Below are 11,991 nucleotides of genomic sequence, written 5' to 3' on the forward strand. Positions count from 1 at the left end.
AAAAACAAATGAAAATGAATGAAGCAAATCTTTATGTAGGCAAATAGCTAAGTGGAATAAGCTAATTGTAGATAAATGTGTATACTGTTATATGTTTAATGAAAAAATAATTTAAATGATAATTCATATGCACACAAATATATAGAAAAAAGCCTGAAAGTTCACACTCAACTTCTAACAGAGGTTACCTCTGGGAGTGGATTTGGGGTTGAAGGTTGTCAGAGAAACTTTTCCCTTTTTTGTATTGTTCGAATTCTGAGCTGAGAGAACATATTCATGTATTACTTGTATAAGTTTTAAAATAGTCTTTAAAAAATTCTTGGTATTTTTGAATTCTGAGAACATATTCATGTATTACTTGTATAGTTTTATAAAATATACAGAGAAAAAAATTTTTTAATCCTGAGGATATTTCTGAACTCTGAAGATAAAGAGAAAAAAATACCAAAGAATACCAAGGGGATGGGGGACATTTACCTACAAAGGAAAAGAGAATCGGGCCAACTATTGTTCATGTATGAGAGGGAAAAAAGGCATTCCAGATATGCAAGAACTCAGAAAGTGTATTGCCCACACACTCTGAATATTATTCAAAGAAGGACTCTAGCCAAACATAGGACACACACACGTACACATACACACACAGTGCCTGAATAATTGTGAAGTTTAATATAGGTGTTAAGCAAGGATCCAAAAATCTTATGAAATTCTAACATCTTGGCAGGTGTATATAAGTGACTTGGTAGAGAGTTGAGTAAAATGGTATGTTCACTATCTCTTCCCATGTAGGTAGGGTTGGGAGGTCATATTTATTATTCAATTATTGATCTTGAAAGGTAAATATAATGAAACATCTCTGCAAAATATTACAGGTGGATGGTAATTAGAGAGCATTAGGATGCTCCCCTACCAAGCTACTTAAGAAACTAAAAGTACCAATAAAAATAATCACTCTAGTACAAATCAGGAAAAGAAATGGAAATAATAACAAAGCTGATACACAAACCAACAAACAAACCAATTGATAGCTGGGATAAGTTGTCACAATAACCAGTGGCAGGATAAATACAAATAGATTCCATTTATTATTAAAACTAAAGACAGTTTCTCACACTGGGTAAAAAAAAGTAGATTTTAGCTAAATTTTGTGCATAAGAGACATGTAACGCAAAATGACAGAGAAATTACATGTCACTTTTATAAAGGTATAGGCAATGGTTTACAAGGCAAATAAACAAAACAGAAATAGAAATATAATATGAGATGAAGGAGAATTTAAGACAACAGTATTCAATGAAACAGGGATATTTGGTAACTGTGTGTGAGAGATTACAAAAATAAATACACATAAATACACATAAAACTCATGAACACACCAAACACCCCTACATTGAAATAAATACAGCTACGACAACAAGAAATGAAAGAAAATTAAACATACACAATTATGGTAGGAAACATAATTCTTTCTCATCCTACTTAAGAATAATGTAATAGTTTTAGAAAAACTACATAGAGATGTGAATAATAAATAATACTCTTTATACATACGAATATATTTTTTAATACATGTATAAAACGAAATATTTCAAGCATACTAAAAGTCTAGAGGATAATACAGTGAGCATCCACATATTGGCACATTTTATCATTTTATCAAATTTCTGTAAAAATTTTGTCTTTTTAAAAGGCGAAACATGACAAATACAAATGAAGCCCTTCCTATGCTGCTAGATTCCACTGCCTTCTCGCTCTCTTCAGAAGTAAGCAGTATTATGGGTCTGTTGTAATTGTTTCCATGAATGTTTTCATGAATATATAAAAAAATATATCCATAATCTTTACATAATATTGTTTTGCATATTTTAAAACATTTTTAAAATGACAACAAACCGTATTATTACTCTACTGTTTTTTTTCATTCAACATTGTTTTTGAGAGTTCTTCATATTGATAAACGTGGCCCTTGTTCATTATTTTCTTTCCTGTGATAAGTACTCCATTGTATGACTAAACCACGACTTATTTATCCATTTTCTTGTTGGTAGATAATTCAGTGGTTTCCAATTTTTTACTATTAGCACCATTTATTAGATGATCCATCCTTTTCCCCCACTTCGATTTGTAATGCCACCCTTGTCAAGTACCAAGTTTCCATATGGGCATGGAAAGCATGTTCCCAGGCTTTCTATTCTGTTCCATTGATCTATTTGCTTATCTCTGTACCAAAACCAAACTGTCCTATACTATTTGGTAGGATGATTTTCTCCCACCACCTTATTCTTGAAAACTGTCTTGACTGTCATTGGCCCTTAACTTATTCATATAATTTTTAGTATGAACTAGTCACGTTCCATGAAAAATCCTGCTAACATTTTGATTGGAATTATACTGAATATAGATAGAGCAAAGAAAATTGATACCTTCATGAAAATGAGTATCCCCATCCAAGATGATATAATTCTCCATTTATTATCTCTCTCTCAATGTCCTTCAATAAAGTTTTATTAGTTTTTCCATAAAAGTCTTGCACATCCTTAATTTATTTTCAAGTAACTTATAGTTTTAAGTGCTATTGTAAATGCTTTCTTTTTTCAAAAAAAAAATCCATGTTCTAGATGTTTGTTATAGGTTTATAGGCATACAACAATTATTTTGTATACTTGTCTTATATCCAGAAATCTTTTAAAATAGTAGTTCCAACAGTTTGCTTGTTCTCATAAATTGATTTTGTTTCTTCCCTTCCAACCTAATACTAGCTATTTTTTCAGGTTTTACTTGCTTGTCTCCTAGGAAAATGTTATATAGAAGCAGTATTACCAGATATTCTTATCCTGTTCCAGACATTAAGAATTTACTTTTATCTGCTCTGTCTTTAAGAACAGTGCTTGCTATAGGGTTGGTATTTTTTTTTTTTTTGATGGATAATAACTCTATCAAATTAAGTTTCTTTCTAGATCTCATCTCTTTTTTATTCATTATAAATGGAGTTATTTTATTTTATCAAATGATTTTTCTGTATCTACTGAGATTATCATGTTTCTTTTTCAATTTGTTAATGTGATGAACAATATTAATATATTCTCTAACATTAACATTCTTGGTAAAAATTACTTGATTATGATGTATTTCAACGCATTGCTGTATTCAACTTGCTATTATTTCATTTAGACTATTTATATGTAATTTCACAAGTGACATTGACCTATAATTTTTCTTTCTTATACTTACTTCTTTGGTATTGGTCTCGAAGTACTTCATAAATGAATTGGGAAACATTTCCTCATTTTTATTCTCTTTCAGGGGTTTTATAAAGATTGAGTTTGGCTACTCCTTTGAGTGTACTCATCTCAAAGATCATGGAGCCTAGTAGTAATTTTTGGTTTGTTTGTTGGTTCTTTGGTGCATATATTTTAAACAACTAAATTAATTTCTTACTATTTATAAATCTATTCAAATTCTATATTTCATCTTGCTAGGTAGTTTTTGGTAAGCTATACTTTTCCAGAAATGTGTCCATTTTTTCAGAACAACCTCTGACTGTTCAATGTATTCTGATCTTTTAAACTTTTATTGTACCTATAGTTATTGTACTTTTTATTCCTAATATTATTTGCCGCTTCTCACTCTTTTCTTGCTCACTGTTGCCAGAAATGTCTATTTTATTAGTCCTTCCATAGAAGCTAGGAATTTATTGTCACAATACATCTCCGACAATATCAAAAAACATATACACGAGATTATCCATTCTTGCATTATTCATATTGGCAAAATACTGGATAAATTAGCTGGATAAATACTTAGAAAATTAGCTGGATAAATTATGGGACTTCTATATAGTATACTACTATGTAGCTATTAAAAAAAGAATAAGGAAGATCTCTATAAACTGATATACCGTGAAAAGGGAGACCTCTATAAACTGATATACCACGATTTCCAGGATATGTCATTAAGTGAAAAAACATTGTGCAAAAGTTTCCTATAGTATGTTACCTTTTATATAAGAAGGGGAACTATATTTACATTTGTTTATTTTTACAAAAGAAATAGGAAGAATAAAATTATTTATTTACAGAAGATGAGTAGGAAGACTGTAGAAGGGATAGAGAGGGGAACAGAACTTTCATTATGTCTTTTTATATAGCTTTGACTTGAATTATGTTGGTACTTTATATATTTCCCCAAATAAATTAATAACAATGTAGAAACAACTGAAATTGAAAGACAACAGAAACAAATGAACCTAACTGTATATCAAATAAATAACATAAACACACAGAAGAAAAAAAATCAATTCAAACAACTTTTGAGCATGGTTCTTTGTATACTCTTAGTAGGATATATTCAATGGACAAGAAGAACTTTAAAGAAATCGTAGGCTTCACTTAATGCATTTTGTGGGGAGTGGTGTTGATGTAGCAATTCTGAAACTCTTTTATTTATATGTATAAGATTTAGTAAGTGAATAAATATGCTGTTGTTGGATTCTCATTCAGGGAGAAGGGAGATATAAATATGAAATGGAAGAAGGGGAAGAACTCTGAGCTGCTGGATTGGAATTAGAGGTATTAGTATAAACTCATGATTTTTTAAAAAGTTATATCTCTTAGCTTTCTCTGCTAAGATAGCCTAGCGACAATGACACTGTGCTCATAACAATATGCACACCCAGATTCCAGATTTCGGTTTCTAAACACCCTTCTACTCTGAAAGGAACCACGGATCTTTGGAGAAATGGATGATTCCTGGACTCGGGGAGAGAAACTCCAAGATGAATCTAGAATATCCACATACTGTGCCAGAAAAGTATTGAAATACTTAAAGAATAAGAAAGACATGCCAAAGGGACAGAGAAACTGCTTTAAAGCTTTCCTATTGGTCAAATTTGGCACAATTTGTATATAAAAATGAATAATAAAAGTAAATATTACCCACTGAACACAAAAAATACACAAGACCATACTGATAGTTTTAAAAAACATTAAAGGGAGAGGAAAAAGGAAAGTCTCTTATTTATAGGAGGATGCCAAATAATAAACATAGAAGGAATGATATATATGAAATATATATAAGAAACTTTGAGACTAGGCAAATATCTTGTTCCCAACCAGTTTTTCACCCAGTGGTCTTAATGTTTGTTGGTCATTCTTATCTGTTTCCAGTTGTAAACTAATATTTTTAAAAAGCTACAATAAACATTTACATATAGATCATTGTATGCATTCAATTCTCTTAAAAGTAAATACCTAAAATCTAGATTGCTGGCTCACATTTTAAGTGTATGTTTAACTTTATAAGATATTGCAATACTATTTTATACATACTCCTGCGCTAGGATTCTAGGATCACACACTGTATTTAGTTCTTATCTCTTTAGCCTTCTAGGTATAATTCAAGAGAAGTGAGAATATATACATATATATGTGTGTGTGTGTGTGTATGTGTGTGTGTATGTGTGTATGTACATACTCAGTCTAGAAGACTTCTACAATCATGTTCAAAGCAGCACGATTTGTTGTGAACTCCAAACTGAAAACAACCCAAATGTTCACCAATAATAGAATGGATAAAGGAATTTTAGTATAGTTATAACAATGGAATACTATGCAGCAATAAAAAAAAAAAAACAGTTAGTAGCACATGTAACAATATGGACAGGTCTCACAAACAATTTTGAGTGAAAGAAGCCAAAAGGCCAAAAAAAAGAACATACTGATGATTCCATTTATATAAAGTTCAAATATAGGCAAATGAGAATATAGTGAAAGAAGTCAGAAAAGTGGTTCCCTGTGGGAGTGGTGACTGAGATGGGTACATGAGAGGCTTCTGAGATGTGATGATGCTCTAAATCTTTATCTAAGTGATGTTTACTTGGATGAGCTCACTTTGTAAAAACCTATCCAGCTGTACATTTATGATGAATGTACCTCACTGTACGTTTGTTTTACTCCAGTAAAAAAAATTTTAAGCATAAACGTAACCCTGATTCCAAAACTGAGCAAAAAAAGAAAAAAAAAAAAAAGCTTTCTGAACTAATTTTAAATCTCAGTTTTCAGAAATCACTCTTACTTTCTGACTTCCCAAGATTTTGGGGAAAACTTCCCTGTAACCAAACCAACTTGTCTTAATGACAATAGTTGGGATGGAAAATGTACAGGGAAGAAGGCACTTGGAGGTTCTGTGTTGGGTGACATTGGCACACCCTCTATGAAAAGAAGTTTGACAATACACATCAAGAGAATTAAAAAGAAATATATACTATTTTATCCACTAATTTCTCTCCAGGAATTTATCCTAAATCAACGACTCAGTCAAATACATATGAACAATGATATAAAGCTATACATGAAAAAAATTTTTTTAGAGAAGAAAATCCTTTGAAGGTAATACTTACAATTGGCGTCCCAAAAGGAATGTAACCTGTGAGAGGAGAGAGCAAAGAGTCAGGTCTTAGAATCCCACCCACCTCTCAGGTAAGATACCGAAAGAGACTTCTGGGCTTGGTCTTGACAGTGGCTCCGATGAAGGGGCTCAGATCAGTTGGGCAAGAGGCACCTCCAGCCTCCCCAGACCTTCTCCCAGCTTAGCTCTCCTCAAGGCAGAGGGATCTCCTGGGGCCCCCAGCCTCCCTCCCTGTTCCTCTTTAACAAGACAGTTCTCACTCTCCTCCAAAGCCCAGAGGCTCATTCCTGAAAGCAGGGCTGCCCACTGCTGGGGCACCACCACTCTACATTTGGGGGTCCTCTCATGATATCCTCCATGAGGCACAATGCCCCTGCTCACACTCACGACACACACTACAATGTCTTCAAAGGCCCCGAATGTCCTCCTCTTCCCTCAGCTTGTCTTACCTCCCCAGCATCATGACCATAACTGGAAAGAAAATTCCTTCTCCACCTGAGATGTGTACCTCTAAGTGCCAGAGCTTTTTAAATCTCTAGTACCCTGGCTAGACATCCTCAGAAGAGCTGAGCGGGGCTGAACAGAGCTGGCGTGAAGTGCAGCCCAGCCCTGAGCACCACTTCCTCACTGCTCATGGCCCCCACCCTATGGCGAGTCTCCCTCTGCCATCCCCACAACTGTCAATGGGCAGCCTCCTGTCTCCAACCTCTAACATATGGCAACTGCAAATCACGCTTATCTGAGGTTCACGTCCGAGGGTGTGTAATTGTGCATGCCCGTGAGCCATCACTCTTCTACCCTCATCCTCTGGAGAGAGGTCCAAAGTTTGGAGAATTACAAGGGAAGCCAGGCTCAGGGCGAGAGGCTGCTATGGCCTATCAGGGACTGGGGAGCATCCACAGTCGTGGCTACAAGATGCTGGGAGCCTTCACTGCCTTGGAGCTCCTCATGGCAAAGCAAGGGGGTTGCTGGGCACTAACTGCCCAGTTTGCACAAAGATGGCGTGTGGTTATTTATTCTCTCACCTCTATGAGATCAGTTTCTCTGGGGATGGGGACCCTGGCTGACCTACCTGACTGAGAACACTCACTGGTAGAAACCCTTTCTCCAGCTGCCTGAGGACTTCTCAAGGTAGCAGCCAGGAGTCCTCTTACCTACCTTGTAACTTGGGGGTAGTCCACCCCATTGCACTGAGAAACAGCATGGAGGAGGCATCAGCACAGGTGTGCATTTGACCTCTGCTATATGACTCTAGGCAAGGCCTATGGTCCCTCAGGATAACCATGCCAGCCCAGCCAGTGTGTATACAAGCGCTTTCTAGGCCAGTAAGCTCATATGTACAGAACTGTCCCACTAGTGACCACAGGGTGGGGTTTTCCTTGGAGCAGGGATCTTACACCCACTCTCTCACTCTCCCCTCTGCCAACTGGTCTCCACAGAATGGGACTTTGCCATCCCCATGTGCTCACTAGGGCAAATGAAAGGCAGATAATCTGAAGAGCAGATTATAGCAGGATCCAAGACGAGGGAGTTACTCTGGGGATTAACTGCCTGAAAGGGCTGAGCAGGGAGCAGGGCCTGGAAGGAAAGTGCAAAGTGCACAGGTGGGAGAGGAGTGACTCCCAGAAGGCAGGGCTTGCCCATAGCAACTGTAACCCCTGACGCAGCTACTAAGTGAATGGTGTGTAACCTGGGGGCGGGAGCACAGGCAGTGACCTGCAGAGGCCTCCACTCCACCCTAGCGGCTCAGAAAAGGCAGACACAAATCATTGACTAAAAGCTCCACAAGTAATTCTGAGGCCTGGCCAGAGTTTGCCCAGTTGAGCCAAGGTAAACATGCAGATGCAAGTGTGGCCATGTGTGTAACAGGCTCCATCCCCTCCTCAGGCCAGCACATCTGGACGTTCCAAGAGCTGTGACCATAGTAACTGGCTCAAGTTGGGCAGAAGCAGAAGGTCCCAGGGGCTTACCTGACATTCTAAATGGCATGAAGATCTTCTCATTGGTGTCCGGGTGTAGAATAGCCTGGCAAGAGCCGGGAACAGAGCACAGGGTGACAGTAGGAGAGGGACGGGGGAGAGAGAGAAGCAGAAAAGAGAGCTCTCCCAGGACGACTCAGATGACCAGTGGCTGAATCTGGCCTCTGGCTAGTCAGTCTTTTCCTACCATTCAGGGCAAAAGACAACCAAAACATGGGCCCCACACAGCACTTATCCCCTGACTAATGCTCAAACTGAAAGCAGGGGAGGGAGGGACTGTGTCTACCTTGCAGGCCCTCTGAACCCCCACACCTGGCTATAAGGATTGCATGGAAGGAGCTATAGGGAAGGGGCTCAGGGGTCCCAGGGAAAGGGGAGCTGTCCTGAGCTCTAGTATTCAGAAACTCAGGCTCTGGGTGCTGAGGGAGAAGGAATGGGCGAGGCAGCCAGAGACAAAGGGGAAAGGAGAGGCTGGGCACACAGCGGCCAAAGATCACCCAGGACAGGGCAGGGCAGGGTCCAGGAGAACACGAAGGAGGGAAAGAAAGGAAGACCAAATTGGATTACCTGCTTGATTTTCTGTGCACTCCAGAGCTGGAAGGAAGGGCAAGAGAAAAAAATGAAAAAATAAAATAATAAATAAAGCACACATCAATTTAAGGTCTCAAAGTCACATTTTCTAACCTAGAGATCCAGCTCCAAAAGGCATAAGAGGCTCAGGCTGTCCTGGTTACCCCAGGTCTGGCAGCTACTCTGGAGGGTATGTCATCAGAGACACCCCAGGACATTAAATGCAGATCATTTAAACCAAAGGTTCTCAACTCTGGCTGCTGTGACATTACTCGAAGAATTCTTCAAGCATTTTTCTAAAGCTTCCTAGCTGATTCTAAGGTACAGCCAAGTAAGAAGCCCTGATTTAAATGAAGGTCCTTCAACTGTCTCCCACAATCACTAGAATCACTAGAGACAGCATAACATGATTTTTTTCAGAGCTAAACCGACTGCCTGGATTCCTGGTTTTCTCCCTTCTGCCTCTGAGCCTCAATTTCCTCGTTTTTAGAATGGGGATAATAGCTGTGCCTCTAAAGTTGTTGAGGTATATGAAAAGTGCCTGGAGTAGTGCTGGGCACATAGTAAGTGCTTTATCACTGGTTGTTGTTGTAGATATTATTATTCCTATAGTTGTTATTGTAAGTGGGTTGTAGGGAGGAGAAAGTTGCTTTCAAACGAGTGGTGAAACTGTCTTCTTCCAGCACAGTGTGGGGGACAGGCTGGAGAAACAGAACAGTCTGTCGATTCCTTCAAATGATATATAAGTACTGTATTTCATTGAATCTAAAGCATCATTCATCTCAAGACACACTGTTATGTGCCACTAAGAAAAAAAACGATGACATAATGCCAAGACCAGCATCAATAAAAAGACTCATCCCATTTAAGAAATGTTAAAATATGATAAAATAGGCCTTTTAAAATTTAAAAAAAAAAAAAACATGGTAAATAAAAATTTACATTGTGGGCAAATCAGAAGCCAATGCATTTTTAACGGCGCAAGAAGGATAGGAGGTGAGAGGGAAGATGTGGCTAGGAGTTGATGTTTAAAGTTTTATAATAGAAAAGTTCACTTATGCTTCATTTAAGTGGCGATGTATTGTCTGGAATGTAAATTAGGCTACAGAAGGCTACTGGGTAGCAAAAATAGAAGTTATAAAATTGATATATTAAAGTTTATGCATTTTACTCACAGCAGAGTCCCCCAAGCCTTAATTCACAGCCTAATTACTCTTATTTTAGATACATTTCAAACATATTTGATTGTCTGCTATTCCAGGAAGGATTGGAAGCAGTAGATTTAAAAATAATAATAATTGGGGAACAGAAGGGACTAAAGAAAGAAAAACCAAATGCAGGATCATTTGGAGATAAATGAGCATATAGCAAAGACACACACACACAAAATTATAAAAGGCCGACCCTTCTTTGCTCAGAAGGTATCTTCCTGAAGTGCATCCCCCAAATCCCAGCACTGTATTAGGTGTGTGTGTGTGACCCCAGGACTGTGCACAGACTCGTGATACCTCACTCTCTCCACCCCAAATCAGAACCTCCTATTTCTGGAGTATGAATCCCTCACCCTGTGGATTCCCAGTTCAGTTCCTCAGAGGCAGAGGCTAGCCTTTCCACACTGTTCCCTAGCATTTCCCACAGCACTGTGCACACAGCAAATCTAAAGTTATTCTAAAATTAAAATTTTTATTTAAAAAAAACTTAAGATTTCTTCACGCAATTCTTTTAAAAAATTCTCCATGGTTCTGATGAACAGCTTGGGCAGAAAACATGGGTCTAAGACACTGAAGGACAGTATAAAAAGCAGGTGTTAGAACCAGGCAGGTCTATGTTCAAATTGCTTGTTGGTGGTGTGGCCCTGGGCAAATTACAATGCCTCTGTGCCTCAGTTTTTCCATCGGTAAAACGGGCTGTTAAAAGGGTGGGGCAGAGACTATACTTGGTGCTCCCCAGCAGCTTGCATTTCCCTTTGGGCATACAGCTAAACCTACACTTCCCCGCCTCCCCCACAGTCAGGCCAGCCGCTCATGTGACTAGGTGCTGGCTAATGGACTGTGGGAGGAAATGATGGTTTCTACTTCCAGGCCTGGCCCCAAAGCCTTCCACAGAGAATCTAGTGGAGGACAGTGAGGCCCTAGGAGACAGTAAAGCTGTGAGGTGGAAGGAACTTGGTCCCTAAACAGTGGCACGCGCCAAGTCCTTGAGCTGCACTGGACTCTGACCTGAGTGAGAAATACACCTGACTGTAGAAGTCCCTGAAATCTGGGGGTTGTAAGCACTTAGCTTACCCTGACTAATACAGAGGTTTAAATGAGATATGCATATCTAAAATACTTGGCCCATAGAACATGCTCTATAAATGCCTAAAATAGAGATACAGTCATTCAAATAAGCAATATTTTAAAGCATGTAATTATTATTTTTTTCTTTTTTCATCTTTTTTTAAAATTTAGTTTCAAGTATATAATACATTGGTTAGGCATCTATCTAGATCATAAAATGATCCCCTCAATTGCTCCCTCCCTCCCATGACCCTTCACCTAGCCAACGTATTAATGCTAATGTAATTATTTTTTAAAGTAACTTCACCCCTATTGTCTTATTCCTGCAGCATGCCTGTGAGGTGGGTAGATTATTTTCAGACAAGGTAACTAACTCATCTCAGAGAGACTAAGTGACTCAGCCAGGGACCCAGGGGCCTGGTGGTAGGATGGACATGGGCACCCAGGCTCCCTGCTCTTCAGGGGCCCCCTGGAGGAGACTGAAGTCCAGTCTGGCCAAGGTGATTGCCAGGTCTTAGGCACAAGAGGAAGAGGAGGATTGACATCATTCTGAGGGCCCAGAACCTTCTTGCAGTCTGGTAACTGATGCTCCTCACCAGTACCTATTCCTCCCCTCCTGCCGAAGTTCAGCCAAGCAGCACTTGTAATCCAGGACAGTATCTGTGTCGCTTAGGTTCAAAGACTGCCTCCTCTGCCTCTACCCAGGGAGCAGCAATGGAGAGTCAGCACATGTAGGCTCACCAGCAAAGGCAGAAGTT

At 38.7% G+C, this 11,991-nt stretch overlaps 1 protein-coding gene across 6 annotated transcripts in view; it reads right to left on the minus strand.

Annotated features, from left to right (window-relative positions):
- The window catches only part of SFXN5 (sideroflexin 5), a 107,000-nt gene that overhangs the window by 63,787 nt on the left and 31,222 nt on the right, over positions 1-11,991 (minus strand). For all 6 annotated transcript variants that reach the window (XM_025049214.1, XM_006905169.3, XM_025049229.1 and 3 more), the window contains exons 4-6: positions 8,952-8,978; positions 8,376-8,430; positions 6,398-6,423 (exon numbers count right to left, since the gene is read on the minus strand). In XM_025049214.1, coding sequence (XP_024904982.1) covers positions 6,398-6,423; positions 8,376-8,430; positions 8,952-8,978 — 108 coding nt within the window. The remainder of the gene's footprint in view (positions 1-6,397; positions 6,424-8,375; positions 8,431-8,951; positions 8,979-11,991) is intronic.

This window comes from Pteropus alecto, unplaced genomic scaffold (genome assembly GCF_000325575.1).
Source record: "Pteropus alecto unplaced genomic scaffold, ASM32557v1 scaffold100, whole genome shotgun sequence".
In the NCBI taxonomy this organism is placed as follows: domain Eukaryota; kingdom Metazoa; phylum Chordata; class Mammalia; order Chiroptera; family Pteropodidae; genus Pteropus; species Pteropus alecto.